General features: G+C 40.7%; 1 protein-coding gene across 1 annotated transcript in view; it reads right to left on the minus strand.

The window, feature by feature from the left end:
- The window catches only part of stau2 (staufen double-stranded RNA binding protein 2), a 70,767-nt gene that overhangs the window by 46,317 nt on the left and 4,915 nt on the right, over positions 1-19,535 (minus strand). The window contains exons 6-7 of the mRNA XM_028432621.1: positions 7,764-7,923; positions 4,020-4,127 (exon numbers count right to left, since the gene is read on the minus strand). Coding sequence (XP_028288422.1) covers positions 4,020-4,127; positions 7,764-7,923 — 268 coding nt within the window. The remainder of the gene's footprint in view (positions 1-4,019; positions 4,128-7,763; positions 7,924-19,535) is intronic.

The following is a 19,535-nucleotide window of genomic DNA, read 5'->3' on the forward strand; positions in this document are numbered from 1 at the left end:
AGGAAACCTTTCGGTAATTCAATGTTGATTTTTTTTTCCCCAATCCCCTTCTCTTCTTGTCTCTTCATCTCTTCTTTTTTAAACATGAGGCCTTCTCTTCTGAGACATTAATACCCTGAGCAGTCTGAGGATCTGTGCATGCGAGAACTCAGGTACTCTAGAAGAGGAGGCTATGAGAGCAGGGTAGGACAATGGTGGGGACTGGTAGAGGGAAGAAAGGCTCTTTTGTGATGAGTGGTGGATGGACAAGCCCTGAGGGAAACTGTTTCTTGTAAGATGGGTGGTTCTTGGCCCGGACCCTCTTCTCTTGTGTCCTCCTTGGAAAAGGAGCCTCCAATCCAACACACAAGCTGTGATTTATAGATTGGTTCCTCTTTGATGCTGACATCTGTTTGATATTGCCTGACGGGGGGATTAAATGAGCCAACTGGCTCTCAGGGTGGCGGCGACCCTCATCGTAGCAGAGGGATGGGAAAGCAGACACTAACTAGCAATGACTCACGGGTAATTTCATGCCCCAATGAGGACAGGGATGAGATGATGTGAAAACATGGCTGCTGTGAAAGGCGTTCACATGAGAGATGACCATTATGGTTTTGTGTAGGATGCATGAATGTGTAACTGTGCGTGCATGTGTGTCAGCTGTGACTGGAGGTGTGGGAGTGTTCCATTTCTTCTCAGAGCATCAAAGAAGACACGGTAAAGGGGATGTGACATTGCAGGAAAAGAGACAGAGCCAAACTTTGTCTAAAGAGTTAGAATGTAATGGACCCAATGGGCAAAAAAGAAACCTATAGAGACATGTAATTCACACTTGGTCTCCTGCCACAGGATAGTGGCAGTGTGAAAGCACGCAACGACTGATGATGAAAGTGAATCTGCTGGAGACAAATCAGGAGTATGAGGGGGGCAGAAAGGTATGACATGCCAGGAGAAGGGAAGGATTGATTTTCCACCTCCTCTCCATGCCAACCGTCCTTCCAAAACAGAAAAAAAAGTCCAACGTTGTAGTGACCAGGTGTATTAACTTCTGAATTAGGATGAAATGTCTTAACTCAGGCTAGGCAGCCATCCAGGACCTGCAGCAGACTTTAACTGGCAACTCATTTAAAACAATCTGCCATTAGATTACACAACAGGTAGGACTTGTTACAAGCACAAGCAAACCCTCTTAAATAAACACAGAATAATATAGTGGTAACAGGTCACCTTGTACCGTGCCCTTCTTTACAAAAAGACATTCTAGACAAAGGCACTCTTATTACTGTTGATACTGACGCCAAAAATACCCCCAACACCGACTAACATCTGGCTTTTGTCTGCAATGGGAAAGTGAACAAGACTCCAGGGACAAATAATTCTGCGTGTATCATGGGTATTCACTGGCTCCAGCTCTTATCAGCATTGATGTGATTTTTACCCATATTCCACTGGTAACTTCTGTGACTTTGCTATCTCAGCCCCAAATTTCCTCGGCCTCAGTCCAATCAGTGCTCAGACATCACTCATTCAGGGTTGAAAGTGATAAATATAAAACATAATATTATATGTTAATAAATGTATAATAAATATAATAAAACATAAAGCAGCAAAATGCATTTGTGACATCAGATGTGACACACAGTGTGAACTTCTCCTAGGGCTACAATGCAGGTAAACATATGACTGTTTGCCATTTGAAGCCACTTTATTTTATTTTTCAACAGAAGATTAAATAAGAATATTGTCTGCACTCTTTCCATCTTATTTAGAATAATGACATCTATTTACAACTTCAGCTACTGTTCATTGTCACAGTGTGAGAGAAAGCACAAGGAGAGTACCGTAGTTACTGATTTACAGCTCAGACAGCAGTGTGTCTGTCTCCAGGCTGACAGTATGTAACAGAGAGACCCTTAGGAAACATGTGCCTGTGTTCTGCCTTTAAAATCCTCTGTTCCCAGCTTCCTCTTTGGAGGGACTGAGAATGAAAGCGACGTAATTGCTGAGAGTGACAAAGACATAACAGATAAAAATCTCATCATTTAGCTGGCTGAAATTATTAAAAGTGGTTCCAGGAAGGATAGCCATGTCATGCTCTGATGAACAAATGTGTTTCTGAACAAAGACAGAGAAGGAAGGGCTTTAAAAGGGAGGATTTGACAATGTTTCTAGTGTAGTGTAAACTCTTATTAACAAGCAAAGTCAACACGGTGAAAAAGTTTACCTCCCTTACCTCCCTCCCTGTCTTCATTTCCTTTCAGCCAAATCTGCCTAACCCTAACCCCCCCCCCCCCCCCCCCCCCCCCCCCCCCCCCCCCCCCCCCCCCCGCCAGCCTTCACACTCAGCTGCCCCGTGTGTGATTTTTGGGAGTGATGGAAGTAGAGGTGGAAGGGAGGGATTCTGTGGAGGAAGGGAGGGGGCACACAGTGTAAACTGAGCCTTCCTTGTTTTTGGCACCTTGCTGAGTGGAGAAGAAGAGGGGGAGATGAAGGAGAGAATATTGGATGAGTCAGCTGAGATATGGGGAAAGCCAAAGAGGACGGAACCAGTAGGTCATATAAGGACACGTTAGACTTCATGGGCTTAGAAAAGTGAAGGGCAGTGGAGTTCTTGCAGTGCTTGCACTTTCAAAAGTAGGGGTAGGATTCCATGTGATGTTCAGAGGAACCTTTTGAGGCAAAACTAAAACTGTGAGCAAAGAACTTAACCCTCTTTGTTTTAGAGTTTTAAAGGTTACCCAGGCATTTCCCAGAGGCATCTGAGAACAGGAATATGTTCCATCCAAACAGAAATAATCATATCTGAACTTTCAAGCCAATACAGAGGTAGCTTAAGATTCATTTCCTCTACGTGCTTGGGCATTAAACTGGACTGATGTGGAAAGGAAAATCCCAGCTAAGTTTCCCTGTTTCTATCAGACATGCTCTAAGGTTTCCCACAGATGTAAAATGCCACAGGTGGGCTACATCCACAGAATGAACAGCCCCTGCTCAAGTTGCTCAATAATGAAATTACCTCTTGGTCTTAAGCAAACAAGAGGATGAATTTATTATTTTAAAAAAGAAAATCAGAAAAGATGAGAATACAGCTAAAGTGAATACCAAAGCCACTGTGCTTAAGCACTAAATATGGAAAGCTGCTTCACTCAACAAAAGGACTGTCCACGGGGCAGTGCTCAGTTCAGACTTAAGAGATCAACTGAGAGAAATCAGTAATCTGTCCACTTTGATTATGCAACAGCCTACATCCCAGAGTTTATTTCATGTTTTCTCAGCATAGGAATGCCACCACAGAACCCAGATTTTGAGAACTCACTTGGTACTAGCTTCACTGCATCGGGACATTGGTTTATACGTAAAAGTCCTGCTTTAAGTTAGTTTAGTCCGAAAACTAAACAACAACTAAAGGCCCTTTGGAGGTAATGCACTGAAATAGAGCTGATTTAGTACTTATAATAAGCAGCTGAAGAAAAGTATTGATTACATCATGAATGTAAGAAGACTCATCTTTAGCAGCTTATCATTACAAACCTATACTGGTTATGACACTGAATGCAGATTAAATGTTCTCACACACAAGATATTTAGGACTTTATATGATTACCAAAGAAGCTAATCTTGCAGTCCCTGATGATATTTAATGACTGAGTCATCAGTCAGAACAGGACCACGCCACTGAAGCCATTCCGCTGAACTGCGTCAAGTCCAGAAAGAAAAGGAAATTAACACCAAAAGAATTCCCACAAAAATTCCCACAAGCTGTAAGAGATAGTAGTCTGCCATGTCCTGTTCACATATTTTATGAAGATAACTGATTGTACGGATGTACAATGAGGCAAAGCTGGGAAATCTGCTCATACAGTTCATTACAGGATTATCAGTGTAACTCCTTCTGCTTCCTCTGTGATACCATTATGACATAACTACATATATGCTCTGTGTGTGGCCTCATTCTCTATTCATTCTGTATGAGTTACAATACACAGCAGCAGTAGTATCATCATGGCCAGACTTATATGAATGTGTATTCTTTTTACCTCGAAATTGACGGACATGTTCCTCTTGAGGGCAATCTCATAGACCAGGCTGATCTCAGATTTGCTGGCATCAGTGCCTTCTTCAGTCTCTGCTTTTTGCTCTGAGCTCTGTAAAATAAAGACCACAAGAAAAATGTTTCACACAGTCATTCTTTTCAGTAGCTAGAATTACAATTACACTTTAATATTTCTCTCACTTTCACATACAGTTACACAGACAGAGAGGCTGGCAAGCCTGAAATAAATAGTTTTTGATTATGTCTTATGAACAAAACTACACTATGACTCCAAAATTATGGCACAGAAACATTTCCAAAGTACACCAAGACCGTGGATGTCGGCCAACTTGCTGCAAGAAGACGCTTATCTGTTTTTCTGAACACAGTCCTTATCTGATATGGGTTAAGGACTGACTGGTGGTCCTCTGTCTGCACAGGAAGGTCTCTTAAGGGTGTGTTCCAATAAATTTCAGAATGACTGAACCATAATTATCATTTCAAGACTTATTATTTGTAAGCATCAAGAACTGTGTTCTCCTCAAACTGGGCTCATACTGCAAAGAAAGGAAAAGATTAGGACTGGAATGTTACAACAGATTTTGCTGGGATAATCATGTTCATTTTCCAGACAGGCCTGACAACATTTTTATCAAAAACACCCCAACATTCTTCTCTTTGATACTTTTTGCATACACAGCATCAGATGACTCAGGTTTAAGCTTTAAGCTAGTTTTTTTCAGTTAGATCAGACAGATTACAATGATAAAAGAAAACCTCCAGGAATTCTAAATGTGGTTACTATTCACATCTGAATGGAACTCATGCAGTAGGTCATGACAGTCCCATCTGCTGATAAAGAAACCTAGTGAACACCATAGAGATCATATGATCAGCCATACAAACAAGGGGCTTTTTGCTGCCAGTTGTGTATGGGAATGCATCGTGCTGTCTTGATCTTTATCTCCTCGTGTCCAGCTCTTTGTCTGATTAAGTCTGAATGAATGTGGTCTTTCCCTTGGGGCTCTTTCCCTTCCCCTGCCTCATATTGTGTGACCTGATACCATATATGATTAATACAATGAGTTGTCTTGAATTTTACAGGAAGCAGTCACATTGGACCTACTGCACTGAATCAAAAACCATGTATCTGTGACTCTTAAGTTTTAGAAACTTTTCCACTCAAAGCAGTCACTGCCATAATTATAAAAAAATGTGAGCTTTCATATAATTATTTCTTTTGTGTGTGTTATCACAAAAAGAGGCTTATCAATAAAAACCAAAACCTTTTTTTGTTCCAAGCTGTATTTCTTTCTGCTGTAAAGTTGGACATTTTACATTTTACACTGCAGTTCTTGCCACTTCCACATGGATTCCATTTAGACCTGGAGGCTGCCATTTGGTAGCAACAGGTGGGGACATCAAATATAGACTGGTCCATTCATTGCATAAACATGAGGAACTCAGTGCATAGTGGCTCCATCCATTTATCTTCCAACCTTTTTTTAACTTAACTAATGAATTCATGGATACATTTTCTCTGTGCATCCTCATTTTGAGTGATTAATAGCATGAATCTGCTTTCAAGGCAGCCTTAACAAGCCACCGAGGGCCAGGCGCTTGCATGTGTCAGTGGGTGTGCATTCATTTGCAAAATAGAATGACCAAGCAGATCAGCAACCTTCCTGCGACAAAGACAAATAGAGGGCTAAATGTGACTTTGATAACACTTCTACTTATAGATGTACTGGACAGAGAGTCCTGGGGAAAGTATAATAACCCATATAGCTCTTAAGGATATTAACAGACACCCTGAGGGAGTGATTCACTTTCACATTCAAGATCATGCTCGATGGATTTCCAAAGGGAAAAGCACACTAGATGAAAGGACCGGAAAAGAAGGGCTCCCAGTGCATGGAACAACATAACTCTCTACAACTAAGAGAAAAACTGTTCTCACAGTTCTAAATATATCGTTCTTCACACCAGCCATGCCCTGAGCATGTAAATTTTCTCTCAGAAACCCTCATAAATACTCCGGCCACTGATTGTGAGATAACAATCTGTTTTTTCCAGGACTGAAAAAGGCCTTGTTGAACATCATGTATTATAATTTAATAGTGTCAGCACCACCTACACCCACTGGCAGGCATTTAGAAGGGAGTCAACAGTTTCAGTATTTAATCTTTATTGCCTGTATCCGTATAAAATTGCAGGTGTTTTGTGATCCCTGGGGGTACATGTTGCTGCTCTACGTGCGTATAAACACTCTAATTACAGCGTCACAGATATCTACCTGTGGTCTTCCTCAAAATGAAGGTTTGATAGTCCACGGTGAAAGAAACACTTTTAGCCGGAGGGCCGTCCTCACACTTATACATGTAGGAACACACACACACACTCGTGCAGAGACAGAATGACAGACATATACTGTAGACACAATGTGCCTCAATTTGTAAATCAAGACTCAGAAGCAACACCAGACAAAGAGCTCATTTATGGAGGCCGACGCCACAAGACAGCAAGACAGGCAAGTGAGAGGAGCCAAAGCGTTTTGAATAACCATCAGCAATGCCAGCCGCTGAGGATATGGGGTAATTTGATTTCCGGTGGGAGATGATAACAACAGTTAACAGCTATGCCTGAGGGAAACTCTGGAAAGGTACAATGACATTGGATGTAGGTAGAAAGAAAGGGGCCAAAAAAAGACACAGCGAACAGAACATACAACCATGCCAGGTGCAAACTAAAACTATGGAGATTGCAGGGCATTACAGTAATTAGAGCTGAGGTGGATTTAGATTCAATCTGATGAAAGCTGGATACACATCCATCTTGGTAACAGCAATAAAACTGCATAACACACTTTAGAAGCATCCTGTTGATAGCAGTAAAATCCTCCATGCTTTTCATTAAGGGAAGAGTTTTCAGGTGTAATAGGGAGGGGTGGGGGGTGCAGTCGTCTGGGGTGAAAGCAAGGTGACAAATGAACTGAAGGGATGTGGTTGCAAAAACAGAAAAACAAGATTGGGGGAGGTGTGGTTAGGTGTTCACAGATTACACTGCTGTAAAGTTTTATTGACTAATATAAATGTAATCACATCATTACTTAAGCAACAGGTGCTTGGTAAACATAACCATTGTAATAATGACCAATTTTAAGTAGTATCAGGACATTTCACCATATAAGACACCAAATATTGAAATCACTGGCTTTATATATATATATATATATATATATATATGTTTCCATTAAATCCCATTAAATGACAGTTCACAGGACTTCTATTGTACAGTATTATAATAGTACTGTATTGTAATTAATGTTTTATTTAGGCAGTTTAGCTCCATTCACACTTATTTATAGTGGACAATCCTGCAAGTACCCTCTATGTGAATTTCAGCCCGTTCGGCACACCAGCATGAATACGAAGCAGAATGGCTGCAGCCTCAGCACCTAAACCCTTTAGAAAGAAAGTCTCCATTACATTTAGTTTAGTTGCTTCACATGCACTGTCCTCCTCTTATACTGTTTTCATTTAACACAATCGCTATTGTATCACTAAAATGTACTGAAACTTGTACATATATTTGTGTATATATACACACATGTGTATATGTGTGTTTATGTGACATAAAAATGCATTTTATTTCTTTGTTAAAATGTTTGGTTCAGTGGATTTTTTTTATCCACCCATCTATGAAAAAAAAAAACATTTCAGACAGTGGTTGGTATGTGTGTTTGTACCTGTGGTGGCCGTTCAGGGATAGGTTCATTGCGCAGGGCTTGCAGGGCCTTCATGGCAGCGTTGTGTCTGGCAGCTTGGCGGGTCCGTCCCTCACCAATAAACTCATGACTCCCCACAGACAGCTGCACATAGAAGATCTTAGGAACAGGATAATGGTACCTAGAATAAGCCAAGCAAAAGGAGAAAGGAATGTTTATCAGAATTCCTTTTACCATAACATATACCACATCAGGACTGAGAGGTTATTAGAGAATGAAAAACATCGGAAGGAGGAGGCTCTAACAATATGAGCCAAGTTATCAATTTAAACCGTTTACACCGTTCCCAAATTAAAGACCCACCACTTCATCAGGGTCAATTACTACACAATGGCCTGTTGGCCAACCACTTGAGTAATGCCTTGCTATTGAGCCTCAGCTCAGGGATGCAAAACAAAGCACAGGGACATATATCCTCTGCTCTTTCTTCTTGCCCCAAACATAGATTACGCTCTCTTTCTTTGGGTCCTGACAGAGCCGGACTGAGCTGTCACCGAGCAGATTTAGAGGTCTGCGTGTGCGATACCCCCTCCTGGGTCAGTAGGCGAAGGGCTGAGAATGTCTGCTGGACTAAGGACGAGGAAAGAGAAATAGTGGGAAAACTAATAAGGGAAGAGAGAAATCCAATGTTTTTAATATCCGCCTCCCTGTCCACTTTACTCTCTGCCAATATACTCTTATATTCACATGGACGTACAGCCACCATATGTGGTCGACACAAATGGATAGCAGCAGCTCAGACTTCTGGAAATATGTCTTGAACAGAGTCTGAATGGAGTCTGGTTCCCAACTGTTCTAAATCATTTCATGTTTGGCACTTTAATGAAAAAATGAAGTTCGTATGGTGAAGTTTATTTCACTACATGCTGAAGCAAATCACAGCAGATATACAGCTATCCATTTTCTCTGAGTATACATTTCTACACCACAACATCCTACTTGGCAGTGTAACCAAGCTAATACTTGATTGAGTGCGTGTGGGAATTTGGGGAACCCAAGAAACTTAAAAATGTAGGACAGTGTGCATTTTGCAGTATTTTTTGCAACAAACTGCACATGTGCACATCATTATATGTAGCAGGGATACCAACTTAACCCAACAAGTCATCTGCTGCATATACACTGATGCGAAGGCAGTTACATACTACAAGCAGTCTACTGTCTCCAATAGTGTAGAACCATGCAATTCTTGCCGCTAACTCTAAAGTCGCCATGCTAACTAAATACAATGACAACATGCATCACAATATTAAACTTTTTACCATATTCATTTAGCATGTTAGCATGATCATGTTTCCACTACAGCTGCCTACACTACACTACAACTGTCATTGGTTTTTGGTAATACACCATATTTCCACCCAAAGGTGACACTAGATGAAAAGTCAGATCCCCAAAGTTACCATAATCCACCCCCAGGGGAGCATGAATGTGAGCCTCAAATTTCACGACTTGTCAAGATGTCTCAGTCAATGTAAGTGCAAACTTTATTGCTGATGATAATTAACAAGTGATTTAACTACATGTCCATGTAACAGCACAAAAAACATGTCTACATTTAAGGTATTTTTGACAAGACTGCAACAAATGACAGAAGCACTCTACACTTTATGTAGCAGCCACAGATTACCAACCGAGTACCACGTTGCTAGGGTTATTCGGTATATGGGTGTGTAATTATTTACTGCAATATCGCCAGCTGTCAGATTTTACTGTGGCAAAAGCAGTGTTGCTCACACTGACAGCTAAGTCTTAACATTTTTGGAATTTTCTTACAGAAACGCACTAACAGTAACTATTACAAAAGATCTCTTTACAGCACATCTGTCATTTTTCGATCCTTCTCTTGCCAAGCCTTTCCTCATTGTCTTGCTCAGCAGGCCTAACAGTGAGTCAGCGTATTACTTCCAGAATTCCAGCGGTTCCTTCTCCAGCCCACAACCCTCCTCTCATTCGCAGGCTCTCAACTCCTGGCCACAGGAGTCTTCCCTGGGCGGGGGCCTGCCTGGCCCTTGCACGTCAAGTGTGGCCCCAGGGTCTCAGAGGACATGCCAAGTGCAACATGGGCTCCAGCCAACAGCACTGAGCCGAGGTGGGAGCAGCTGGGGCTGGAGCGCCGAGTACAGGTGCAGAGAGTAAGGGAGAGAGAAGGATAAAAAGAGAATAAGAGGAGGGAGAATGAAAGAGACAGGAAAAAGGAAAGAAAAGAAGGAGAGAAGAGAAAGAGAGGGACGTGGAGGGAGGCCTGTGGGAGACCCGACTCTACAACGTGGGAAAGTAGTGGCTTACACACAAGCAAGTAAGCCAAGAACACACAGACGAGCGCACACATGAAAATCACAGACAAAAAAAAAAGGGAAATCAAATTAATGTTCCCCAGGCCAGTACAAAAAGCACAGGCAAAAAAGTACTGCCTGTCCCGTGTTATTAGTTTATTATTTTTAAGTTTTTATTATTCTTTTTATTACTACAGACAGGGAACTGGACCAGGACTACCTGCTGATGGTGTGAAGAAGACAGCTTAAAGGCAGTGGGAAAAATAACTTTTTAAAAAAACACCACAGTGTTTGTGTGATGACACTGTGTGTATGTGTATCTGGTATGACTGAAGGACGAGAGTGACTCAATCAAATGATAACTCATCAACAATTAGCAGTGAGCAATGAATTTGACTTTGAAGACAGAACCTTCCCTGCAGCTCTCTTTAATGTGGGCCATGATAGTGAAGGTTACCATTTCATCTTAATCATTCAAGACTCATGCATGAACACACAAAGAGATAGACACCGTCAAATTTCCAAGCCCACACACAGTACTACTGGGAAATGGGAGATTTGGTATTGCAATTATTACTATAAATGACAGGGTGACATTTCAGCTGGAAACTATTTTCTTCAGTGGCATGAAAAACTATTTCCTTTCCAAAGCCTGTGTAGTAAAAAACAGTTGTTCTCTTCTTACTTCTTATGTTACACTTGAGGCTAAAGCGAGTAGCTCATTTCTAATATCCTACCTTGACCTTTTTAATATTATGCAGCATATTTACAATTATTGTAGCATAGACAGCCACAACTTAACACTTCTGTATGACTGGACCACGTTCCCCTCAGTGAGCCTTTGTACCAAGCAGGGTTGGGCAAAGGGACAAATCCATCTAGTCTACCAGGTCATTGTTCAGTTTTTGTGGTGTGACCATATAACAGGCAAAGCAACTGGCATTTAGACACCATATTACATGTTCTTTGAGCAGTAGTGTTTTTCAAGATGCAGCTGATAAATGACAATTAAGCAGTATTCAGCTTTGTCTGATTGACTGGTGCTGAAAAACCTATTTTCTATATTCATAATTTAACTTGAATAACTACGTCAAAACAGTGATGTTGTGCACCTTAATTATTGATACATCCCCACCTTTTGATCATTTGGACGCTGCATGCAAGGGGTCTCTTATGTGATCATGTCGTCTTTCACCTATCACAAATGATATCAGGTAGATCATATGAATATTTACGGTACTCTCAAACACAATTAATGTCATGTTCACATAGGCTTGTTGTCAATAAGATATGTACGCAGGTACATAATTACCATGTGACATAGATGCCCTGCTGTGCCATGAGAAAACAGTTCCATGGTTCAACGAATGCCTGATTTTCAGAGGTACAAAGGTGAGAACAAATCATTTGATCAACTTGCGTCATCCATGTACATGAAATTGATTTAGAAATGTAGCACAACAACATTATTTCGTGTGTAAGTGCTTGTTGTATGAATGGGCCTGTGAACCTATTGAATAAGCAAATATAGAATAAATATTTTCTTGCATATTTTTCCATATATTTACTGCAAGAGGCTTTGAGTTTGTCATGACATGATCTTTTTCAGATGACCTCCATCGATGGGTTCTTATATATAGCTGTTTTTCATACAAATCAATAAACTTTGATTAAAGGAGAGCAGCACAACAAGCTTTGACAATAGCCTAGGAAAGAGGTGGAAGGGTACAACAATTTCCACATGATTAATGTGTCATTTTGAACCCTAGAGTAGTTACCAAGAAATAGCAGAACACCCGTTTATTCTTGCAATTATACTAACATCTTTTATGGCAGCAATGCAATGCAACACAATGCATAACATCTGCAAAGAAAGAACAAAAAGTTGCAATAAATTTTGCATCAAAATGGTATTTCAGGGGAAAATGTGATTTTAAGTGACACCAGACAGGCTGAAAAATGAAAAAATAGCAGCTGTACAGATTGAAACACGGTGCTGAATGGAAGTCAGAAGAAATTGATTTAAGCTGAACAAAAAGGCCACTGAGATAAGCACACTTTGCAGCCGCATCAGCCAATAACGGAAATCTGAAGATACCAATCAGTTAAGGTTTGAATGCCACTGCCAATCTGAGCATCATGCTTGCCCTATAACAGAGATTTTATTGTCATTGCTCTGTAAAAAGACAGAAATTCAGTTTAGCAGCACTGTCGTACATCAGCAAAAATAAAAAACAAATAAAAAGAGAAATAATAATAAAAAAAAGGATAAAAACCTTTGCTGCAACATGCGGGGAATCTGTAATATACAAGAAAGAACACCTAGTAGCACACAGATCAGTGTAATATTAACTACACAAGCCTTCTGTCCCATCTGGCCACATTTGAATCCAACAGACCACCTCTGGGAAGTGGTTGACAGTTATAACATGAAACTGACAAATCAGCAGAAATTTGGTGATGCACTCAATTCAATATGGACCCGAATCAATAAGCAAATAACAAATAACTAAGTCTGTTTTGGGAGAGCTTGGCCATATGCAGTTACCTTCATGTAAGGGTTGTGAATTTCATTTTCAACAAATGGGTTACCACAATTATTGGTGTTATATTTAAAAAAAATAAATCTAATAAAAGGCAAACAATTGAGGATTGTCATTTCGCCCCAGCTATCTCTTCAGCATAGGATGAAAAAAATATGGACTTCGCTACAGAAAAGAACAACAAAAAGTAAAAAGTGGGCCAACCACACAGACAAATAACAGCACATGAATTTGGGAGTATACTGGCCATTCCTGAGCTTGACCACCAAGACATCTAGAGGCCACACATGTTAACATAAATAGCTGTATGTATGAATTACGAAGTTACACACACACAGAGCCTCGTAAAGGGGACGGGACTGTGCTGGGAGCAACAGGGTGACACAGATCTGGGGGGGGGAAAAAAATACAAAAACTTGGACAGGCTTACTCCTCCACCAGCTGCACTTTCTTCCAATCTCCTGCCAGACCTTTACTTGTTTTCTCTCCCTCCCAACTTCCATACTTCATTCCCTGTGTCCATCATTGATTGCTCTCCTTCCCTTCAGCCTCACGCAATTGCTCATGTAGAAAATACATAGTGGTGTGAGAAAACAGCTCACGTAGTCAAGTAAACACAATGTTCAAAACATCGACTGTCATGGTGCTGGGGGGTGTATTCAAAGTTCTTTGGACCCTGCCTGAGGTTACAAACCCCAAATCCACATGGGAGAGGCAGACAAAATGGGATGGTGGAGTACTGGTTTATTTCATTGGCCCTAATTGCTCGTTAAGAATGTTTTTTTGTAGCCCCTGTACATAAAACATAAAAAGAAACAAATGTCTTTATGTATATGAATTGAATTTGTACACAACAACAATGCAATATTTACAGCTATGTGTGTTTTTGGGAGTATCAAAGAGTTGTGTGAGAAAAATGTTGCCTGTGCTCACACTGAGATCACACTGTAATGCCTTGAAGAAGAATTCATCTAAAGGCACAACAATGCTGCCTTGTACATGCTTTTTATGGGCTACTGACTGCCAGTCATACGGTCAGGCTTTACAGTGTCAATAGTGCTTTACACACTATTGTAAAAATGCAACATGTGTAACAATTAATGTATTTAAACTGCAAAAATGAGACTGTATATAGAAGAAAGAAAGAAGAAAAACACACTTTGTGGTTTCTGAAAATGTTGCCTAAAATCGTTTATGCCTTTTGATGTGTTTTTGAGTGCAAACAAGACATTCAAACAGGATAAAGAGTAACTGTGTGTGTGAGACCTGCAGCGGTCTCGGAGAAGCCACAATCGGTGTTATTCAATCACATGTCCCCTAAGGCAACTGTGACACAGAGATACACTCATTCACTGTGAAAGGAAGAATTTAAACAGCTTGTCTGATGTCAAACCATCAGTGTTGGAGACGTTATTATATAAATCTTGTGGTGACACTTCAGTGGGGCTGTCCAGAGAGCTATTTTCTAATATATAGCCTATTATTCTAACCATGTTGTCAATCATGTTGATGGACAAACAGTCAATGCATTATACATAGAGCTGAAGCTCTAGGAAAGCAAACACAGAGAGCAAGAGTAGCGACCACTAGGGTTTGTTTTTAGATGAGAACAGACTCTGCTTCACCTCTGCTTCCTTGTACACCACTTACAACATCCAGTGGCATCAGGAAACACACAGGTCTGAAGGCCTAGGCCCTGTGGCACGTTGAAATTGCATAGCTAAACCAGCCACTCACTATGCTATACCGCAGCACTGTCACCAGAGACAAGAACACTCTATATCCATGAGACTAAAACAACAGTAAAGCCCTCTAAAGAACGAATACTACTCCCATATTTAAAACAAAATGTACCTCTTTATGATCAGAGTTTACATTTTGTAGCTTTTCATTATACTTCACCATGGGAACAATCTATATACTCCCTCATAATCCTCCAGTGCAATGTACTGCTGACAGCTGGTGTCTCTCGTGGACTACTCATAACACTGCCTTTACCGTCAACAGGCACAGTGCATAAAACAAAGGTTTCATAACTTATTTTAATTAAAATGTCCAAACTGACAGCAATCATTGTTTTTACTGTTTGTTGTGGTTTTAATTTTCTACATGAGATTAAAGCTTTCTTTGTGCAAAGCTCTGTAATCAGTGCGGCCCTCCCTCCATGCCTGGCTCATGACAACTCACAACCTTAAGCAGATCTCCTGCCCACTCTCCTGTCGGACTTTATTGCAAAGTGCCATCAAATATTGTTTCTTATAGTACTATATGACAGGTAACATGCTACAAAAAAATACTAATGGGCTGGGATCAAAAAACAAGGCTTGCCTTCATTAGGGTAGTAATAAAATCAACCACTGGAAAATAGTCTATTCTATAATTATCTGACTGAAAACAGGCATCGCGTGAATAATTTTTAGGCACAGAAACGTATCGGTGAGTAATACAGAACTTGCCAATGTGTGTGATCCAAGTGCAGCATGTGTGCATTTATGTGACATGGCCAAAAAAAAGTCTTAACCCCTATGCCCTTTTAGTGCCAACTGTTAAGACTTGGCTGACTGAGAGGAATGGCTGGCTGAGGATCAGTCTAAAATCAGAGCCTTCTGTCCTCATTAAGAATATTACATCGTGACCTGCTGTTTTATGTTCATTGTCATTAAGAGGGAAAAACTAATTGCTTCTCTTGTGCAGTTTTCTGAAAAGAAAAACACAAATTACTTGTGGCCATATTGTTCTGAGCTGTGCAAACCATTATGCCTGCAGATGATTTTTCAGTTGCTTTCTTTTCTTACATCTACATACTAAAGAACAGGTTCTTTTACTATTCACTATTTTACTATCAGTGAGCATCCCTAACTGTGTCTAATCTTACTGAATTCATTCGGAATTCTGAAAGTGTGGTTTTCTAAGGCTGAGAAAGAAGCGCAGTGCCAATTACTATACAGGATGTAAAACACAGATGGGTGCCCTGATTAAACTACTTCCTCCCGAGCTCTCAGCTGGTAGGACCACCAAAGAAGAAATGCCGCATCACTTAACAGAACCAACTTTGTTTTGACTTTCCCCGCGCTGCAGAAAATAATCATGATGCAAGATGACAGGTCCTAAAAGAACTCTATGCATATTCCAACTGCGTGTCTACTGCTGGTTTGAGTCAAACCAAAGTGAACCAAGTATAAATATGTAATAGATTTGCAATATTCCTGCATTACTCGTCACATATTCCAGTGCCGCATCCAACATCAGCACAGTGACTGGTGATTGCGATGTGGACTGAGTTCAAAATGTGGTTAAAATCTTTAGAATCTGTTTTTGCAGAAACTCCCCTGTGTTTTTGCTGCTGTTCTGCAAAGTGGATGCACAACAACACTGGAAAGTACGCCAGTGGTGTGTGCTCCATCAATACGCAATGATCCACACCAACAATGGGTGCAGATGGTATGATGTGTGTCAAGCAGCACTGGTGTCTACAGCCATAATAAAAGAGCAACCTAAAAGTTTCTCCACACGCAGTCAAAAACATCAACTTTGGCAATGGCACGGCCTGTCTACAAAGGAGGTAAGACTTGAGTATCAAACCAACAAAAGTGTCCAATTTCCTGAGACAGGATTCAAGAAGTCTACCGGTACTTAGTCATCTGACTAAGCATTAGGCAGCGTTACGAAAGGTGCTTCCTCTGATATAACCTGTCTTGTACCCAGTGTTCTCATGTCCACTCCTAAATTCAGTGCATCAAGGCAAAAGAGGAGAGGAGAACACACAGGGATACGCAAACACAGAACTCCACTCAGAGGAGAAGAGATGAAAGGAGAGACTAGACTTCTATGTCACTGACTCTGTTGAGCACAAATCATTCCAAGCATTTGTTTATGTTGGACCTGTTTTCTACTCCTCCACCCCCTTCAATAAAACACTGCTTTATGAGTTTACACCCATTTGTACAATTAGGACATATTATCCTTTGTTCTGGCATGTCCACCATGATGATTTATGCACTAAGGAAAAGCATCTGATTTAGTGATCTACACAAATATGTGTATGTTCAAAAAAAGCAATGCAATAAAAAGCTATATTATCTGGAGCCTCTACCTTGTGGGCTTTGGCAGCTCCCTTTGGTTCTGGGCAGCTGTGATGATGGGATGGATAAGAAAAACCATATCTGTGGAATGCCTGAGTAAACGAAAGAGTACACAGTGTCCCGATTAAGCCATATGAGATTGTAAAGCCCAACAGGCCAGTGTGGTATATATAAAAAAAACCTGAGCGGGAGAAAGTGAGTGAGGGGAAAGAAATGAATGTGAAGAGGACCTCAGAGGAGATCTAATACCTCCACACAGGAAGAGATGAGAGGAAATGTTGAATATAGAAAAGCACTCATGGGTAGATTTTCAGTGGGCCAGGATGGCCCAATGAGAGATGCTGACGACAATCTACACCTGTATCTGAGTGTGCTCTTGGAATCTTTGATGTATGATGTTTCCTGAAGGCATGAGAAGAGTATTCGTCCATTATAGCACACACACAGTGCACATGCGTACAGACACAATTCATCAAGGCGTGTGTAAGTATGTCAACGTTTTTACAAGGACACTGCCATATATTGCAGCTAAAAGGCAAGACAACTATAATGCATTTAACCCATTAATGTTAGCAACACAAACATTTTCCCATTTTGCAATCCAACAGAGACTAAGCTACCTTTACCATTAAACAAGAGGTGTCCAGTATTTACTCTTCACTTGATCTGCTAATATTCACCAGCTATACTCACTATTTGGCTGGCTCCTTGTATAGGACAGGTAGAGTGGAGTTGTTTTATTGAAGCAATTCTATTGAAAACAGCTGCAAACAAGGTCATTAAGAACAATGGCACTGAAACACAGCAGAAAATGTTCAATAGTAATTTAAGGTGGGATCGTCATTACAAGGAAAACCATGGGGTGCAGGTATACACATACTGTATACAAAACAAAGAGTTCTATAAACTCGGGATAGAATCACAGCCTCATCAATACAACGTATAAAAGATGCTGATTCACTGCAGCACAGGTGAGCCATTCTTCCTCTCTGCTTCCTGCAGAGAAAGCACTAACGGCCACCTCGATATCTGAACACCATCACATAAGGAAATGTCACAGAGCAAAGCACCCCCAGTCATTCAGCCCACTGTTCTTCCAGCTGACATAATGTTACTGTCATAACCAAATGAGGGCTGGGAGGAGGTGGGCGGCTTCAGACTGCTCAGCTTTGCTCTATCAGGGAAAGTCCTATCCAAATTCCAACTCTGACAGAATGCAGGATGCAGGCGCCCCCGCCCCCCTGAGATAGGAGCAGCAGGAGGAAAGCTGGGAGCGCCGTGGATAAACTGGAGGAGCCCAGTATGACTCATTGGAATCAGGTGCTCCAATGATAACACAGGAGTAAGGGATTGTCCACAAAGAGGGTTGATGTAACCAGATTTCTTGATAACAACAATTTTCTCTTTTTCTTCTCCTTAATAATTTTGGATGAATGTCCACACATTTACAGCAGCTCAGTCACTGACTGAATATTGTGCATGAACAATAATGTGGTCACGCCTGCGGAGATGAATCCCTGATTTAAACATGTACTTGGATGGTAAGGAATTATGCACAGGTCCTTCACCATAAATAAGATTCATTAAGACGCTGATAAATGCATATTTCATATTATCGCTGCATTTCCACATCAGAGCACTTTCTGAATGAATCAATACTGGTCTTGTGGGTGATTAGAGCGCTGATGGATCAGAGCCAGGCTGCCCTCTTAATGGTCAGATTTTCCATCAACATGACTCTGGATCACTCTTATTCATCATAATAGGTAAGGACATGGGCATGTGGAAACCTTCGTTTCCCTGCAGCATCATTAAGGTGACCGATTGTGGATATGGCCTGTCACTCTGCCACATAGTTAGTCATCTGATTAAAAGAATTCATATTCAGAAGGTCTCACTTTCATTAATCCGGGTTCGACTAACTGAAAAAAGAGACCTCATGAAAACATAAGTGACCTTGGGATGATATATGTCTTTTATGTTTCAGACACATACTCTAAGCCCCCTCCTCTCCACCTCCTTTACAATGTGGCATAAGAAAACAAAACAGACCATGAGGAACAGCCTGTCTCTTAGAAACTCATCACTGTGACATATGACATTGACAGACAGATGCTGGAAAACAGATTCTCTCCACTACCCCAAAGACATTCATCTTTCACCCCCCTGTTTGTTCCTGCATGGATCAAATAGTGGAAGATGTGAGCCAGATGCTAGACTGTCTGCTGACTACACTTAGTTACCCAACACTGCAACTGAATCACTGACTTCTGCTGGCAAAGCATCCCCTTTTTAAAAATGAATTGCACACATTTGGCATCAGAATACTTTACCGAGGGAGCTTAATGAGCCAAAGTTTATGTGAAAAGAAAACAGACAGTACATCTTTTCTGTCACATTTTGCAATATTTACTGCCTAGAATAATTAACGCTTTGTAATTAAATCCCTGACATTTAAGACAAGACATCCATATCTAAAATGACCAGTATAAAACCACCACATTTCTAACTTACAGGTTACAAAATGGGTGCTCAGTCACCTTTAGAAAGGACTGTTATAACATCTCTAAAAGAAGGAAACACTGCCATCTGGGGGTACTCATGAGCTGTCCTGAAATCCACATGAATACTGGCATTATGAGCACTGCCATGTTTCAGAACAGTATGCTCCCTGAAATAAGTCAACTTAGAAGTACAACACACTGTATACCACTCTCCGCAATATTTAAAAAATATTTATATATACAAATAAATGCCAGACATTACTGTGATAAAATAGACATCTCAGCAAAATTGGAAGGATAAGGTAGTAGAATAAAACTACATCATAAC

Source organism: Parambassis ranga, chromosome 20, assembly GCF_900634625.1.
Source record: "Parambassis ranga chromosome 20, fParRan2.1, whole genome shotgun sequence".
Lineage (NCBI taxonomy): Eukaryota > Metazoa > Chordata > Actinopteri > Ambassidae > Parambassis > Parambassis ranga.